Source organism: Chiloscyllium plagiosum, unplaced genomic scaffold (genome assembly GCF_037043375.1).
Source record: "Chiloscyllium plagiosum isolate Xiang-an unplaced genomic scaffold, Cpla_swu_hap1 HiC_scaffold_12, whole genome shotgun sequence".
Lineage (NCBI taxonomy): Eukaryota > Metazoa > Chordata > Chondrichthyes > Orectolobiformes > Hemiscylliidae > Chiloscyllium > Chiloscyllium plagiosum.
The window spans coordinates 35,045,381-35,065,049 of NW_028270150.1; the positions used below are offsets into that span (position 1 = coordinate 35,045,381).

At 40.3% G+C, this 19,669-nt stretch overlaps 1 protein-coding gene across 5 annotated transcripts in view; it reads right to left on the bottom strand.

Moving 5' to 3' along the window:
• The window catches only part of tmem45a (transmembrane protein 45a), a 99,637-nt gene that overhangs the window by 7,666 nt on the left and 72,302 nt on the right, over nt 1–19,669 (bottom strand). For all 5 annotated transcript variants that reach the window (XM_087992614.1, XM_087992616.1, XM_087992615.1 and 2 more), the window contains 2 exons: nt 11,116–11,300; nt 3,625–3,770 (listed from right to left, as the gene is read on the bottom strand). In XM_087992614.1, the coding sequence (XP_087848740.1) occupies nt 3,625–3,770; nt 11,116–11,300 (331 nt within the window). The remainder of the gene's footprint in view (nt 1–3,624; nt 3,771–11,115; nt 11,301–19,669) is intronic.

Consider the following 19,669-nt stretch of genomic DNA (forward strand, 5'->3'; position numbering starts at 1 on the left):
CGAATATTTTGCATCAGTGTTTACTGTGGAGAAGGTCATATTAGATATAGAAATTTGGGAAATAGATGGTGACATCTTGAAAAATGTCCATATTTACAGAAGGGGAAGTGCTGGATGTCTTTAAACACAGAAGTGGATAAATCCCCAGGACCTAATCAGGTGTACCTGAGAACTCTGTGGGAAGCTAGGAAAGTGATTGCTGGACCCCTTGATGAGATATTTGTATCATTGATAGTCATAGGTGAGGTAGAAGAAGACTGGAGGTTGGCTAACGTGGTGCCACTATTTAAGAAAGGTAGTAAGGAAAAGCCAGGGAACTATAAACCATTGAGGCTGACATCGGTGCTGGGTAAGTTGTTGGAGGGAATCCTGAGGGACAGCATTTACATGTATTTGGAAAGGCAAGGACTGATTAGGGATAGTCAACATGGCTTTGTGCATGGGAAATCATGTTTCACGAACTTGAGTTTTTTGAAGAAGTAACAAAGAGGATTGGTGAGGGCAGAGTGGTGGACATGATCTATATGGACTTCAGTAAGGCGTTCCACAAGGTTCCCCATGGGAGACTGGTGAGCAAGGTTAGATCACATGGAATACAGGGAGAACTGACCATTTTAATACAGAACTGGCTTGAAGGTTTAAAACAGAAGGCGGTACTGGAGGGTTGCTTTTCAGAGTAGAGGCCTGTGACCACTGATATGCTGGGTTCACGACTTTTTGTAAGTTACATACATGATTTGGATGTGAAAATAGGAGGTATAGTTAGTAAGTTTGCAGATGACTACAAAATTGGAGGTATAATGGATAGCAAATAATGTAACCTCAGAGTGCAACAGGATCTTGATCAAATAGGCTAATGGGCTTAGATGTGGCAGACAGAATTTATTTTAGATAAATGTGAGGTGCTACATTTTGGAAAAGCAAATCTTAGCAGGACTTATACACTTCATGGTAAGGTCCTAGAGAATGTTGCTAAACAAAGAGACCTTGGAGTGCAAGTTCATTGTTCCTTGAAAGTAGAGTTGCAGGTAGATAGGATAGTGAAGAAGGCATTTGGTATGCTTTTGTTTATTGGTCAGAGCATTGAGTATAGGAGTTGGGAGGTCATGTTGCGACTGCACAGGAAATTGGTAGGCCACTTTTGGAATATGGCATGCAATTCTGGTCTCCTTCCTATTGGAAGGATGTTGTGAACCTGGAAAGAGTTTAGAAAAGATTTCCAAGGACGTTGGCAGGGTTGGTGGTTTTGAGGTATAGGGAGAGGGTGAATAGGCTGGGGCTGTTTTCCCTGCAGAGTGGAGGCTGAGGGGTGACCTAATAGAGGTTTATAAAATCATGAGGGGCATGGATAGGATAAATGGACAGGGTCTTTTCCCTGGGTTGAGTGAGTCCAGAACTAGAGGGCATAGTTTCAGGATGAGAAGGGAAAGATATAAAAGAAACCTAAGGGATAACTTTTTCACAGAAGGTGGTATGTGTATGGAATGAGCTGCCAGAGGATGTCGTGGAGGCTGGTACAATTAAAGCATTTAAAAGGCATCTGGATTGGTATATGAGTAGGAAGGGTTTAGAGGGATATAGGCCAAGTGCTGGCAAATGGGACTAGATTAGGTTAGGATATCTGATCGGCCTGGACAAGTTGGACTCAAAGGTCTGTTTCCGTGCTGTACATCTCTATGACTCTAATAGATTTTCAAAAACTGCAATGTCTAAAAACAGGCAAAGTCTGCAATATTCTGGAAAATGCCTATCAAATCACTGTTGTTTACAAAAATATTACTTAGCCAAACAAGGCAATGTAACCACTTTAATTGTATATTTGAAGGGATTAGGAACAGCACATTTATTTTAGTGGTGTACCTATGTTTTTGTTTCATTAGAATTAATTGGCCATACTATCACCAGCATGTAACTTTGTTTTACCTTATAAAGAAGCAGTGTTCCGAAATAGTGTGATTTTAAATAAGCCTGTTGGACCTGGTGTTATGTGACTTCTGACTTTGTCCACCCCAGTCCAACAACGGCACCTCCACATCATGACTTATTAAGAGCATGCATCTAAGCTTACAAACAAAGAAAAGAAATGGGATTGAAGTGTGAGTGGACCACACTATAGGCAATCATACTGGAATTCTGCTGAAGCATGATGTACGATGGCAGTAAATTATGGAAAATACTAATTTCCTCTCTACGTCACTTTTTTCATTTCAGCCTACCTCATCGACTAAGCTTTTGCTCATCTGGTCTGATCTAATATCTCGTAATGCTGTTCAATGTCATATTTGTTTTATAATGTTCCTGGGAAACTTTATATGTTTTAATGGCATGTTATGAATTGTTGAATGTCCACAACAATCTGAGTCTACATTGTTACAACTGCATGTATGTCTGCTCTGGTGTTTAAACAAGATGAATTGGAAGACAATAGTCCAATACTCATCAGACTCATTAAAAAAGGAAATCTGCCACATAGCTCCTCAATTTTTAATTTTGCCTTCTTCCCAGAGCCACTACTTTGTGTCTCTGTCCCTCTCCATTTCGCCACCACTGCCCAGTAACCAAACTAGTACATCTGTGAGCATTCTGTAGCAGTTCCATTCACTTACATAGAAGAAGGTACTTTCTGTTAGGAAAGTTGCTGATTCAGAAGCAGTGATGCAGAAAAAAGTAGCACTGAGTGAGCAAATCAACAGATGAAACATGAGCAGGATTTTTTGAACAATGATGTATAATGAGATAGTTGGGAACCTTCCAGTCAGGGCAGACAAGCAGCTATTTAACTCTGTGAGGAACATGCCTTCCAACTCACACTCAGCAGTCTGATTGGCACGGTAACCCCAGTGGACACGACTGGGACTACAAGTAATGCCCAGATTGCCAGTCCTGCAGCCCAGGAACAGGCAAGTGCAGCAGATCGGCGAGACGGGTTTCTTATGGTGAGTTGGGAAGGTGAGACCAAGATTGTTGGGGTGACCAAGTTGGGTATCTTAAGGGGAAGATCACCCAAGGAGTTTTATGGGCAACCTGTAAGAAAACTGGTGCAGGACAGGAAAACTCTGCACATGGGAGTTTAATGTTCTAGTAAGAAGAGTAATTTTTAAATGCATTGCATGTTTGAAGGTTTCTAACAATTGTTATTAATTTGTGGAAATAAACACGATAAGTAACTGACTTTTCTACATGAGCTTATTAAAATGAATTTTAAAATGCTGTTTACAGAACATAAATGAAATTGCAAAATTATAAAGACAGTCATGTTTTCTTTCTAATCTTGGTGAAGATATACTGTTAGAGTCTTCAAAATAACCCTACAGGTTGCTCAGTTCTTTATGAAGTACTAGCCCTCCTTGAAAGAAGTGAATTCGGTGATTGAATGTTCTGTGGTGCTGCACTGGTTAATATATTTCTTTAAAAAAGGGGTTCCTTTATACAATTGTTAATGCAGTAAGTTAACCAATGTTACAAAATACAATCTCAGAGACACTATGTAATACACTATGCAGTATCTTTATACAATTGTTAATGCAACAAGTTAATCAACATAAAATACCACCTCAGATACTATGCAGGAAATTAAGTCCCTCAGTGTTCAGCTATGAGATTGAGGAAAAAACATGTACTCACCAATTGACAATGGCATAGCTAAGAGCTACAATGAGGAGTGAAATAGCATAATGCCAGCAATAGCACATGGTAATAAACATCATATTGTCATGACTAGTTTGGTCCCATTCAGAGCTTCCATTTGGAGGATACAGAATAAATCCAATCTAAAAAATAAATGAAATAATCTAGTTTAAGAAAAAAAAAATATTTGTAAATATTTTTAGATTTTATCAATAGCTATAAACTAAGTTTCTCTTCAAAAGGAACCATTATATTATTTTAGCGTGATAATTAGTTTTACTAATGATACCTTCCTCACAAAGTCCAAAAGTGCTGTGGTATAATTAGAGGAAACAAACTGATCAATAATATATAAACGGAGATAAAAGCACATTCTGCAGTCATATTCCTTTAATATCAAGCAAACCAATACAATATGCATTGATCTAGAGAAGATTTGTGAATGGGTGCCTCTGGTGGAAGTCTGGAAATTTGCAAAACCTGGTGGAGTCCCATAGAAGTATGTATGTAAAGCGATTATGGAAATGTACAAGGAGTGCCAGTCAAGAGTAAGAAACAGTGTGGGGACAGTGACAGTTTCAAAGCCAAATTTGGACTGCACCAAGGAACAGCAGTGAATGCCTTCCTCTTCCTGAATGTCATGGATGTTCAAAATGAACAAGTGAGACAGGATGTGCAAAGGTCAATAATGTTTTAAGATGACATTGAGGTATGTGGTGATGTGATGAAAACATTACCAAGTATCTGTGGAACTAGAGAAAAGAGAAGCGTACAGTTTAGTAGATCAAAGATCCAATTTATGATGGTCAGGTTGAGCTAAGCAAGAGGGCCAGAGTGAAGGGTTAAAAATTTTGGGTGAAGACTTGGAGAAAGCAAGCAGTTTCAAGTATCTGGATCAGTGGCAGCAGAAAATGCAAATACTTAAGTGGAAATTAAGTGACTGATTAGTTCTGGTTGGAGTAAGTGGAAGAAGTTTAATGCTACATGTAAAAAACATTGCGAGACCAGCCTTGCTATATTTGGCAAAAAATTGAATACTATCAACAAGGGAGGAACAATAACTGGATGCTAATAAGATCTAAATGCTGAGATGGATATGTTCATAGAATCCCTACAGTGAGAAAAGAGACCTTTTGGCTCATCGAGTCTGCAGTAACCTTCTGAAGAGTATCCCATCCAGCTCCCTAACCCTATCCGCATAAGTCCACATTTCCCATGGCTAAGCCACCTAGCCTGCACATCCCTGGACACTATGGGGCAATTTAGCACGGTCAATCCACCTAACCTGTACATCTTTGGACTGTGAAAGGAAACCAGCGCACTCGATGGAAACCCACACAGGCACGGGGAGAACATGCAAGCTCCACAGATACAGTCACCCAAGGCTGGAATTGAACCAAGGTCCCTGGCACTGTGAGGCTGCAGTGCTAACCACTGAGCCACCATGCTACCCTAAAAAAGCAGAGAATGATTCTGATCCATCAACGTCTGGCTTCTGGGTCCAGCACACTCCTGCTGCACCACTCTAGTTACATCACTCTGTTGAGTGTTAAGAAAAGATAAAATCAGGAACCAGCACATCAGGAGGTCAGTGAGGATTGTGGCAGCATAAGAGAAAGTGGAGATTCAAATGGAAGGCCATCTGTTGCAGAAGGAGAAAGGAAAGATTATGCAGTAAGTGATGAAGTGGGACTGCCAGGAGTAAGAGGAGAAATGCCTAATGACAAATAAAAAGATGAAATAGCAAGAAACTTAAATGCAGAAGAATGGATGAGTGTCTGGGTGTCTGACACGCAGAGACAAAGAAGGGTGGCCAACCAGCATTGTGGTGATCCCAAGTAAAATGGGAGAAGCCAAAAAAAAGAGGAAGATTCCTCAATACCTGGAAAATATTTTATGAAACAATTTTATCTGAATTGATTTTATTCATATTTTCAAAATATTTTTGAAGTGCAAATAAATGTTAGATTTAGACCAAGAATTACCATGCTACCAAGCAAGGTTGTGAAAACAAACACACAAATACAGGCAAACAGATATAGTGACCCAATGATTTTCACTTTTGTTTTATTAAATAATGTTTAGTATGGCTTAGTGTGATATTATCTCCTTGCCATTTGGTTTCATGAAACATAGCCTGTAAAAACAGACATAAGAAGAACAGTTCAACTCGGAGGGAAAGGGCAGTTTAGATACCAAATTACTTTGTCTGGATTACTACGGTTTTCCTCATTTGCTTGTAACATTGATTATTAGTTAATGTTGTTAAAAAATAATGGACTTGTGCTCATCATCAGCGCTCAATTAAAACACAGATGACCACTGATGTACTATACAAAATGTTGTATTCCCCAACACTTCTATGGAACATTCAGCAGATGTAAATTATGCCACTGCACTCTATTGAATATTTGAAAAATAAGGGAAAATTATAAATATGCAAAACATGTAAGTAACATTAGCCATACGAAAACAAATCAGATGAGCTACTTTCTAATTCAACATAATATTTTATGTCAATACTCTCAACCCCCTTAAACTACAGTCTTGTTCATTGCATGGAATGGTTTAATGATGATTGTGATTTCATGTTTTGTATCATACTGCCAATGGCAACCTGTATCATGGTCTATAATCTAAAGGGAGATTCTAAGTCAAAAGAAACATTTAATTAAAACAGGGAAGGGAAAACTTAATAAAATAACACAAAACTTGCATTTAAAATGTTAGGATATTTTCATCAATGGCATTAAATTAATAAAAATCAATTAATTGAAGTTCCACAAAATATTGTGCAGCATTCTCATACAGAAACTGCAAAAAAACCCAAAACTTTTTACTGTCCCTAAGTACATGTGTCAATAATAAATCAAATCAATAAAGTGCCATATTTTAACATGCACTTTGAGATTGCAACTTCTGTGAAGATGTTTAAATTTAGATCATAAAATGGAGCTCAATTGGCAGTGTATCAATTCACCAGATTCCAAAACTATTGTTCTCGTTCTGCTTTTATTACTTTAAAGCTAAATGCTAAATGCCCTGGAGGAATGTGTTATGTCTAGGAAGAATAGAAAGAGACAAAAGCAGGGAAGATGTGAAGACTGGGCTGTGATTTTAAAAGTAATTACTACATTTACATCTAATTACTGTATCATTGACAGTTTTGAGCATTGAAACGTCTCAACTCCACAAGGTTGAAAAAAAAGGTACGCACGCCTCCCTATTATGTAGAGTATGATGTGCACAAAGATACTAAATAGCCATTATTTTGCAAGTAAGTATACTCATTGAGGACAGAATAATAGTGTTGGAGAATAAGTCATATGAATATGTTTATTGAAGTTTGGAGCCGCACTCCTAACTCAATGAGAGCTTGAAGCAGTGGATTAGATTGCTGTCCTCACTGTGCAACTAATAATTTGATGGGATCACATGGAGTAAAAATATGCGCCAACATGTTATGATTAAGACACTGGTATAGAAAATCTACATTTCTGATGCATACTGTTAACACATTTCTGTCCTTTTCACCTGTAAAAGAGGTGACCCACAGTTGCAAATCAGAGTGATAGGTTTGTATTCTCATTGATGCTCAAGGACCCACAGGACAAAATAGCCCAACTAGTTATCCTTCGATTCTCTCTCCAAGATTCCACACGACCTGATCGTTTCCAGTCATTGAGATGTACAACATGGAAGCAGACCCTTTGGTCCAACTCATCCATGCTGGCCAAATATTCAAACCTAATGTAGTCCCATTTGTCAGCACTTGGCCCATATCCCTCTAAACCCTTCCTATTCATATAACCATCCAGGTCCCTTTTAAATGCTGTAAATGTACCAGCTTCCACCATTTCCTCTGGCAGCTCATTCCATACACACACCACCCTCTGCATAAAAAAGTTGCCCCTTAGGTCCCTTTTATATCACTCCCCCACTCCAGGGAAAAGACCTTGTCTCTTTTTCCTATCCATGCCCCTGATGATCTTATAAACCTCTGTGAGGTCACCACTCAGCCTCCGACACTCCAGGGAAAACAGCCCCAGTTTAGTCAACCCCTCCCTATAGCTCAAATCTTCCAACCCTGGCAACATCCTTGTAAATCTTTTCTGAATCCATTCAAGTTTCACAACATCCTTCCAATAAGAAGGAGACCAGTATTGCAAGCGATATTCCAAAAGTGGCCTAACCATCATCCTGTACAGCCACAACATGACCTCCCAACTCCTGTACTCAATACTCTGACCAAAAAAGGAAAGCATACCAAACGCCTTCTTTACTATCCTATTTACCCGTGACTTTACTTTCAAGGAGCTATGAACCTGCACTCCAAGGTGCAGCAACACTCTCTAGGACCTTACCATGAAGTGTATAAGTCTTGCTAAGATATGCTTTCCCAAAGTGCAGCACCTCTCATTTATCTAAATTAAACTCCATCTGCCACTCCTCAGCCTATTGGCCCATCTGATCAAGATTCCATTGTAATCTGACGTAACCTTCTTCACTGTCCACTACACCTCCAATTTTGGTGTCATCTGCAAACTTACTAACTATATCCCCTATGTTCACATCCAAATCATTTATATAAATGACGAAACATAGTGGACCTAGCACTGATTCTTGTGGCACTCCACTAGTCACAGGCCTCCAGTCAGAAAAACAACCCTCCACCACCACCCTCTGTCTTCTACCTTCGAGCCAGTTCTGTATCCAAATGGCTAGCTCTCCCTGTATTCCATGAGATTTAACCCTGCTAACCAGTCTCCCATGGGGAACCTTGTCGAACGCCTTACTGGAGTCCATGTAGATCACATCCACTACTCTGCCCTCAACAATCCTCTTTGTATTTTGATATTTTGATTATGTTTTTATGTTTTGATCACAGTTTCCCAGCATTTGCAGTACTTTGCTATTGCATTCTTTAATTCCCTTAGCTTCACTGTGTCTAACCACTCCCCTACCACAATACTTCCCACAAAGTCCCAATCACCTGCCTCAACAGAAATTAATGTTCTTTTTATTGGCAAATTGTTCGGGAAAATCTACCAGGCAGATGGACCAAACCATTTCTGGGCCTAAGGGTTTAAATAATCCAGGGATCAATTATCCCTGAATAAGTTAAGGGCCAAAAAATCACGAAATTGATCAAGATGGTCAAGTCTTAAACTGAAATGCTGGTTTAGCTCACATATGCTGCTCCACAGAAATGACATTTAATCAGCCTTTGAGCACTTAGCTTTTGAGAGCTAACTTTCAGATTTACGGTTTAAAATGTCAGGCAAATTCAAATAATGCTAATCTGTCATTAGGACTGAAATCCAAATCCAAACTTTCAAACCATTGCTCTGATTAGCACTGTACCCATTTAGCAGTTTTCACCCTTTGGTCATTATAAACACCCCCAACAGTTTATGAATAAATTCCTCATGCAAGGTAAATCATTGCCAAGCAGTAATCAAGGAAAACAGGATTCTTGATAGTTAAAACAATATAGAGGATATGATTCAGAAGTGACCTTAAAAGAGTAATTTTTAGAGAAGGTAAATTGAAAATACTACTTCAAACTAAACCATGCCAGTTGCACATAAAAACATGTTGAAACTGAAGACTGATAATAGGATATTCTTCATCATACAATGAGCAATCAAAACATTTGGTAGAGCTAATTTGGCAACATAGCAGAAATCTTGAATCATTTCAGATTCAGGTGAACACTACAAACTGGACTTTTAATTTCAGGTTGGTAATTTGAATCAGGAAATCACCCAAGTCCATATGTTGTTTTCGATATAAAGGAGCCTGCCTCATGTAATTTTCATTCCAGAGGAGTGGGGGCAAGTTGATAACTTGAGGCAGCCATGGAAATGGGTGAATGTTGAATCTGGAATTAGAACAGCCACCTTCATTCTCTGGGACTTCGTCCAAGCTTTGTAAAAGCTCTTACCCCTCCCTGACAGTCCCTCATCACCCAAGCCACCTGATACATCAATCCACACTACATCATACCTGCCACAGCACCTTCATATCCACCCAACCAGTGTGTATTATGGACAGATATCATGGACATGGGAAAACAAACTTCTAACCCTCTACTAGAGCTTCCATTTAGATGGACGTGATAGAGAGAAGTGCTCTCATACATAAAACCCATCCAAAGATTTTAAATCCACTCAGTGGTTTTCTGTGATAGAAAGCAAACAAATTTCTATTCAATAATCACATCAAGGACAGCAAATCCCTTAATAGCCTTTTCACTTGGTTAAAATCCAATAGCTTCCTTTTTAACAGCACTGTGGATGAACCTAACCCCCACAGACTGCAGCAGTTCAAAAAAGCAACTCATCACAACCTTCCCCAGAGCAATTAAGGATAGAAAATAAATGATGCTGGCATTGCATTTTCCAATGAATAAAAAACTAGTTTAAATCAAAATGTAGTCACAGCCCCTCTACTGAGAGAAGTGTTTTAAACACTTTGTTTTAATAACAAACCTTGGGATATAGCAAGAACAATACCTATTGAAACTTTGGGAGCAGATAGTATATTTTTAACCTAAGATACACCAGATGTCCTTTCAGTCAATGTGTTCTGGAAATGTGTGACTTTGTTTAATCTGACTGACACAACCTTGTTTAGACAAAATCTTTTTAAAGGGCTAGGGTTTGAAATAATTCAACTCACAACATTTAAATAGATGTTATCGGTTTACATTTTTGCCATAAATTTGTGACTCTTATCCTGCAGGTTACGGCTGTTGGAAGAGTAAACATTGGGTCAAATTTCATATGGCCTTACAGAGATTGGATTTCTAACCTGTGTGATTCACACCCTAGCCTGTTAATGGGGTTTTGATAATGGACAGTGGAGGCTAAATTGCCCTTCTTTTGCGTAACTAAGTTGCAGGCATGAGGTCAAAGGTATGGTAGCATGCATCAATCTATTGCAAATATGTGATATTTCCACTGTTGGCCCCATATAATTTCTTTTAAAATTCTATATTTCCAACAATCATGTGGGTTAATTTCATCAATCGTAATTGCATTTAGTTGTTAGGCCAGTTAAAGGCCTAAGAAACCATATGATCTGGCACATAAAGGCAAAGTGCCTACATTTCTGTCTTGTGTGCTTATACACTGACAATATAGATATTTTATGCCAAATAGTTGAACTGCAAAAGCAAAGCCATAAATGATTTCTGTTCATGCGTGCTGGGCTTCAGCTGTAATCCTCAATAGTTTGGAGTATCTTTCCCACTTCCATCTTTACACATTTTATTGCCACAAATCTCATTTTGCTCCTTTACCATCATTTCTTTTCTCATTACTAACTTGAAGTTTGTTTGTTTTCTCCCACCAGTGTTACCCAGTCATTGTCTCTTATTCTATTTTCCTGGTTACACACTAGAAGTGGTGGATTTAAGGAGGGATTAGTATTCATAGTTTATGGAAGAGGGAGGAGAAAATTCAAATAAAAAGTAGTCCTTACCTGCCAGAACCAACTGCCCTGCAGTATACAAAGGCTTGTCCTCAAAAGCTCCAATACTATATTCCCCCGGAGGAAGACTTCAAGAAAGATGCTAAGAGAACCGCCAAACACGGCCACCAACAGCAGGATGTGCACATGAATATCAAGCATCGCACGACCATGAACATGGTAATAAAACAAAAAACCTGCAGAGTAAATAAAATGATTATTGTGGGGGATGTTGGGTGGCAAAGAATACCTTCTGAAGTGATTCTCACACATTCTAGATTTTACCAGCTGAACTATCGAATGTATGGAAGTCAAACACTATTAATCTCTCCTAAACTGTTACATTTGTCATTTTCAGATGAATTGGTTTGTGGGGTTCTCCCAGTTGTTGGCTGCAACTTTGACAGAGGTTTCTCTGAAACAGAAGCAAACAATGAGAAAATATTGAGAGATTCAACCTGTTTTGTCTTTTGCGCTGAGAAAGAATATTAGCAAGAATATCCAAGCACTTGTCGACATTTGTCCCTTGTTTATTTCAATCACCCGTACAGAAGTAAGGAACCTCCTCCCACAATGCATGCTGCAAAATTTAAAACAAAAAGTGCAAGCAATGAATGTAGTTAATTAAACCTAATAATGAAGTTCGTTACTTATTCACAAATTACACAAAACACTTACAAAATAGCCATGAAAAATTTATAAAATGACCCCAAAGGATCCAATTGCATCTAAATTAAAATTCCACAGGAACTGCATTTTGAATTACAAAACAGCATATTTGCAGGATCATCAAACTCAATTCTATACACAACACAGTAACACATAGAAAATCATTTTTTTTTTCCTCAATACTACTATCATTAGATGGAATTTTGATGATATCAGATAAAATATTGTGAAGAAATATCTTTTAGGCCAAAAACTAAACAAGATTAGATTAGATTAATTACAGTGTGGAAACAGGCCCTTCAGCCCAACAAGTCCACACTGACCCGCCAAAGTGCAACCCACCCATACCCCTAACCTAACACTACAAGCAATTTAGCATGGCCAATTCACCTGACCTGCACATCTTTGGACTGTGGGAGGAAACCGGAGCACCCGGAGGAAACCCACGCAGACACGGGAGAACGTGCAAACTCCACACAGTCAGTCGCCTGAGGCGGGAATTGAACCTGGGTCTCTGGCGCTGTGAGGCAGCAGTGCTAACCACTGTGCCACCGTGCCACCCACAAATTAAGGCAACACTCCAATTAGCTCTTGGAGAGCACTTTGGAGAGAGTGATCATAATTCAGTTGTTTAGTTTAGCGATGGAAAGGGATATGTACATGCCACAGGGCAAGAATTATAAATGGGGGATTGACAATTATAATGTGATTAGGCAAGGCTTAGGAGGCATAAAATGGGGTAGCAAAATGTAGGGGATGGGGACAATCGAAATGTGGAGCTGGTTTAAGGAACAAATATTGCATGTCATTGCTAGGTATGTCCCTGTCAGGCAGGGAGGAAGTGATAAGGTAAGGGAACCGTGGTTTACTAAAGAAATTGTTGCTCTTATCAAGCGGAAGATGGAGGCTTATGTGACGTTGAGACAAGATGATTCAGATGAGGCAATGGAGCGTTACAGATTAGCTACGAATGATTTAAAGTGAGAGTTATGAAGAGCAAGGAGGCAACATGAGCAATCTTCAGCAGATAGAATAAAGGAGAGCCCTAAAGCTTTCTATAGGTATGTGAGGAATAAAAGGATGACTAGGGTAGGAATAGGGCCAGGCAAAGACAGCAGACCTGTGGACCCTGTGGAGATCGGAGAGGTGCTAAACGAATATTTATCATCTGTTTTCACTCAAGAAAAGGAGAATATTGTAGAGGAGACGACTGAGATACCAGCCATTAGACGAGAAGGGAATGAGGTTAGCAAGGAGGAGGTGTTATCAATTCTAGAAGGAGTGAAAGTAGGTAAGTCCCCTGGGCTGGATGGGATTTATCCAAGGATTCTCTGGGAAGCTAGGGAGGAGATGACGGAGCCTGTGGCCTTGATCTTTAAGTCGTCATTGTCAACAAGTTTAGTACCAGAAGACTAATATACTGGAAGGGAAATTTGCTACAACTGCTTGGGAGAATTTGAACTAGTAAGGTTGGGGGGGGGCAGACTCAGGAAGATAGTGAGGAAAGAGATCAAACAGAGACTGGTACAGTTGAGAACAGAAGTGAATCAAATAGGGCAGGCAGGGACAAGGTAGGACTAATAAATTAAACTGCATTTATTTCAATGCAAGGGGCCTAACAGGGAAGGCAGATGAACTCAGGGCATGGTTAGGAACATGGGACTGGGATATGATAGCAATTACAGAAACATGCCTCAGGGATGGGCAGGACTGGCAGCTTAATGTTCCAGGATACAAATGCTACAGGAAGGATAGAAAGGGAGGCAAGAGAGGAGGAGGAGTGGCATTTTTGATAAGGGATAGCATTACAGCTGTGCTGATGGAGGATATTCTCGGAAATACATCCAGGGAAGTTATTTGCGTGGAACTGAGAAATAAGAAAGGGATGACCACCTTATTGGGATTGTATTATAGACCCCCCAATAGTCAGAGGGAAATTGAGAAACAAACTTGTAAGGAGATCTCAGCTATCTGTAAGAATAATAGGGTAGTTATGGTAGGGGATTTTAACTTTCCAAATATCAACTGGGACTGCCATAGTGTTGAAGGTTTAGATGGAGAGGAATTTCTTAAGTGCGTACAAGACAATTTTCTGATTCAGTATGTGGATGTACCTATTAGAGAAGGTGCAAAACTTGACCTACTCTTGGGAAATAAGCAGGGCAGGTGACTGAGGTGTCAGTGGGGGAGCACTTTGGGGCCAACGACCATAATTCTATTAGTTTTAAAATAGTGATGGAAAAGGATTTGAAAATTTGAAGTTCTAAATTGGAGAAAGGCCAATTTTGACGGTATTAGGCAAGAACTTTCGAAAGCTGATTGGAGGCAGATGTTCGCAGGAAAAGGGATGGCTGGAAAATGGGAAGCCTTCAGAAATTAGATAACAAGAATCCAGCGAAAGTATATTCCTGTCAGGGTGAAAGAGAAGGATGGTAGGTATAGGGAATGCTGGATGACTAAAGAAATTGCGAGTTTGGTTAAGAAAAAGAAGGAAGCATATGTCAGGATCGATTGAGTGAATCCTGAGAAGAGTATAAAGGAACTAGGAGTACACTTAAGAGGGAAATCAGGAGGGCAAAAAGGGCATTGGCAAATAGAAATAAGGAGAATTCAAAGGGTTTTTACAAATATATTAAGGACAAAAGGGTAACTATCGAGAGAATAGGTCCCCTCAAAGATCAGCAAGGCGGCCTTTGTGTGGAGCCACAGAAAATGGGGGAGATACTAAATGAATATTTTGCATCAGTACTTACTGTGGAAAAGGATGTGGAAGATATAGACTGTAGGGAAATAGATGGTGACATCTTGCAAAATGTCCATATTTCAGAGGAGGAAGTGTTGGATATCTTGAAACGGTTAAAGGTGGATAAATCCCCAGGACCTGATCAGGTGTACCCGAGAACTCTGTGGGAAGCTAGAGAAGTGATTGCTGGACCTCTTGCTGAGATATTTGTATCATCGATAGTCACAGGTGAGGTGCCGGAAGACTGGAAGTTGGCAAACATAGTGCCACTGTTTAAGAAGGGCGATAAAGACAAGCCAGGTAACTATAGACCGGTGAGCCTGACGTCAGTGGTGGGCAAGTTTTTGGAGGGAATCCTGAGGGACAGGATGTATATGTATTTGGAAAGGCAAGGACTAATTAGGGATAGTCAACATGGCTTTGTGCGTGGGAAATCATGTCTCACAACTTGATTGAGTTTTTTGATGAAGTAACAAAGAAGATTGAAGGGGCAGAGCGGTAGATGTGATCTATATGGACTTCAGTAAGGCGTTTGACAAGGTTCCCCATTGAGACTGATTAGCAAGTTAGATCTCATGGAATGAAGGGAGAACTAGCCATTTGGATACAGAACTGGCTCAAAGGTAGAAGACAGAGGCTGGTGGTGGAGGGTTGTTTTTCAGACTGAAGGCCTGTGACCACTGGAGTGCCACAAGGATCGGTGCTGGGTCCATTACTTTTTGTCATTTACATAAATGATTTGGATGCGAGCATAAGTGGTACAGTTAGTAAGTTTGCAGATGACACCAAAATTGGAGGTGTAGTGGACAGCGAAGAGGGTTACCTCTGATTACAACAGGATCTGGACCAGATGGGCCAATGGGCTGAGAAGTGGCAGATGGAGTTTAATTCAGATAAATGCGAGGTGCTGCATTTTGGGAAAGCAAATCTTAGCAGGACTTATACACTTCATGGTAAGGTCCTAGGGAGTGTTGCTGAACAAAGAGACCTTGGAGTGCAGGTTCATACCACCTTGAAAGTAGAGTCGCAGGTAGATAGGATAGTGAAGAAGGCGTTTGGTATGCTTTCCTTTATTGGTCAGAGTATTGAATATAGGAGTTGGGAGGTCATGTTGCGGCTGTACAGGACATTGGTTAGGCCACTGTTGGAATATTGTGTGCAATTCTGGTCTCCTTCCTATCGGAAGGATGTAGAGGCTGAACAGGCTGGGGCTGTTTTCCCTGGAGCGTCGGAGGCTGAGGGGTGACCTTATAGGGGTTTAACAAAATTATGAGGGGCGTGGATAGGATAAATAGACAAAGTCTTTTCCCTGGGATTGGGGAGTCCATAACTAGAGGGCATAGGTTTAGGATGAGAGGGGAAAGATATAAAAGAGACCTAAGAGGCAACTTTTTCACGCAAAAGGTGGTACGTATATGGAATGAGATGCCAGAGGATGTGGTGGAGGCTGGTACAATTGCAACATTTAAGAGGCATTTGGATGGGTATATGAATAGGAAGGGTTTGGAGGGATATGGGCCAGGTGCTGGCAGGTTGGGATATCTGGTCGGCATGGACGGGTTGGACTGAAGGGTCTGTTTCCATGCTGTACGTCTCTATGACTCTATGACTGTATGACTGGAGGATTGCTAATGTGCCCTTGTTCAAAAACGGCAGCAGAGATGACCCAGGTAATTATAGACCAGTTAGCCTTACCTCTGTTGTAGGAAAAATTTTGGAAAGGATTATAACAGATAGGATTTATAATCATCTAGCAAGCAACTTGATTTCAGATAGTCAACACGGTTTCATCAAGGGCAGGTCATGTCTCACAAACCTCATTGAGTTTTTTGAGAAGGTGACCAAGCATGTGGATGAGGGTAGGCCAGTTGATGTGGTGTACATGGACTTCAGTAAAGCCTTTGATAAGGTTCTACAGAGTAGGCTATTGAAGAAAATGCAGAGACATGGGATTGAGGGTGATTTAGCAGTTTGGATTAGAAACTGGCTTTCTGCAAGAAGGCAGCTAGTGGTAGTTGATGGAAAATATTAAGCCTGGAGTCCGGTTACTAGTGGTGTGCCACAAGGATTTGTATTGGGACTACTACTGTTTGTCATTTTTATAAATGACTTAGACGCAGGTGGATGGATTAGTAAGTTTGCAGATGACACTAAAGTCGGTGGAATGGTGGACAGTGTGGAAGAATGAAGAATGTTGCAGGTTGCAGGGGGACTTTAATAAACTGCAGAATTGGGCTGAGAGGTGGCAAATGAAATTCAATTCAGATAAATGTGAGGTGATTCACTTTGGGAAGAATAGCAGGAAGGCAGAATACTGGGTCAATGGAAAGATTCTTGACAGTGTGGATGTGCAGAGGGATCTTGGTGTCCACTTAAATAGATCCCTGAAAATTGCCACGGGGTTGATAGTGCTGTTAAGAAGGCATACAGTGTGTTAGGTTTTATTGGTAGAGGATTTGAGTTCCCGGGGCCATGATGCCATGCTGCAACTGTACAAAACGCTAGTGCAGCCTCACCTGGAATATTGTGTACAGTTCTGGTCACCATATTTCGGGAAGGATGTGGAAGCATTGGAAAAGGTGTAGAGGAGATTTATCAGGAAGTTGCCTGGTTTGGAAGGAAGGTCTTATGAGGAAAGGCTGAGGGACTTCGGTCTGTTCTCATTGGAGAGAAGAAGGCCAAGAGGGGATTTAATAGAGACATACAAGATGATCAGTAGATTAGATAGAGTGGATAGTGTGAGTCTTTTTCCAAGAATGATGATATCAGCTTGTATGAGGGGACATAGCTGCAAATTGAGGGGTGATAGATTTAAGACAGATATCAGAGACAGGTTCTTTAGTCAGAGAGTGGTCAGGGCGTGGAATGCCCTGCCTGCCAATGTAGTTAACTCAGCCATATTAGGGGCATTTAAACAGTCCTTGGATAAGCATATGGATGATGATGGGATAGTGTCGGGGGATGGGCTTAGATAGGTCGGCGCAGCATCGAGAGTCGAAGGGCCTGTTCTGCATTGTATTGTTCTATGTTCTTGTTGCTGTGCATCAAATAAACTGCATCACTTTTAGAGGTATTTGTGATGATTTGGGTTCTGCCAGGGCCACTCAGCTCCTGACTTCATGACTGCCTTGATCCAAATGTGGACAAAAGAGATCAACTGCAGAGGTTAGGTGAGGATGGATGTCTTCTGAGTATGCCATCAGGGAGCTCTGAAAGAAGTGGTGTAAATGGGAATTGGGGGATTTCTCTCCGTTAGTTGGAATCAGATCTAGCACAAAGGAAGACGGTTGTGATTACTGGAAGTCAATCACTTTAGTCCCAGAACATCTCTGCAGGATTTCCTCAAGGTAGAGTGCTAGGCTCAACCATCTTTCCTCCAACATAAGTTCAGAAGCAGGGATGTTTGCTGATGATTGCATAATATTAAGTACCATTTACATTTCCAAAGATACTGAAGCAGTCCTTGTCAAAGCCATTTTTCATACTCATGTAAAGCATTATCCTCTATATTTGTGTTATTTTTAGGGTAGTCATCATTATGTAGATTAGATAGCATGAAAACTAAAAATTGGATAAGTTCCTGTCTATTTCTAAATCTTTTAATGTGGGATCTATACATATGACATTTTGTTAATTATTGTCAACAAATTGCCCATAATCTGTTACCAAAATGGGATGATAAACTGACAAAGTTGACGTTGGATGTTTCAAATTTATTGATAATGAACTAGGGCAGGAGCTTCCAAATGAAAATTAAATGATTCCAAGCATTTCCTAAGGGTAAATGTCATATAAGCATTACATATTTGGCTTTGCACACTCTCTCATCAGCCCATTCACCCCAACCACATCTTGAAATGAATTACCCATGTCCTTCACCCAAAACTCACTGTCCTCACTCAATAGCTACAGGATTCACTGTCATCTCTTTCATTCACCTTTCGCAGCCCAAAATTAATCTATATAACATTGGATTCTATCACATTCTTTTTCTCTTAAGGAAAACTTCGGCATAACAATTTGTTGATACAAGAGCAACCAAACAAATTAGTTGGATAACCAGAGATTGCAGTCTCCAAGTCTCAAACTCAGTCCTTGGTGGATTAATTTTCTCCTAAATTATTCTTTGTAGACCTCACAGTTATATTAAGCTAAATAAGCAAGCAAAGCAATATCTATCACTATAACTGTGTTTGAACCAGTTAGATTTATAATACTTCAGCCTTAATGTACTTAGACATGGATCCTTTCAATGCAACCTTATTACAAAGCTTCAGAAGTACCTTACTGATGTGAGCTTATGCCTGAAAAAAGATTGATCTCCAACTGACTCAAAGGAAGCATTTTATTTTTGTTGATATTTTCAGTTTCCTATAACCTCAGATTACCTCAGTTCAGACCCTCCCATTACAGTTTAGGATCTGGGCCAATCTCACTGCACTTTGCCCTGGGTCACTCAGACCACTGCAGCTTTGGGTGGGACACTGTGCAGCTTTGTCCCCAAGCACAGTTCACTGACTCCCACCTTGCTGTTTCTCCAATCACAGACTCTTTCTCTTGACGAGGGAATCTGAGTGGAGCAACAGACAGTCATACTCAATGATTGGAGGCACAACTCACAGATATTGTCTCTGCCATATAGGGGCAGACTTTTCAAAACTGATCACAACCATGTTTGACTTTTCCTCAGTGATTTGATTGCTTTGAGGAGAAAAAAAATGCTCTCTGCCCATGTGCATTTTCAGCACTGGTCCATATGCAGCAAGACCTGGACAGCATGGAGGCTGTGGACTCCTGTAGTAAGTAACAGATGTATAGTATCACAAATGTGCCAGACACTGAGCATGTCCAAAAAGGCAGAATTCAATCATTTTCCCTTGATGTTCAATAGCATTTCCATCAGTGAATCTGCCACTATCAATATCCTGCAGTTACCACTGTGTGTACGGAAAACTCTCCATTTGCCTTAGTGTGACATCTCCCAACAATATTCAAGAAGATGTGACTGGCACCCCATTCAGTACTTTCAATATTTAATCTCTCCACCACTGACAAGATGCACTGCAGGAATTCAGTAAGACTTTAACAACACCTTCCAAACCTATGACCTCTACCACCAGAATGGATAACGGCAGCAGATGCAAGGGAGTTCCA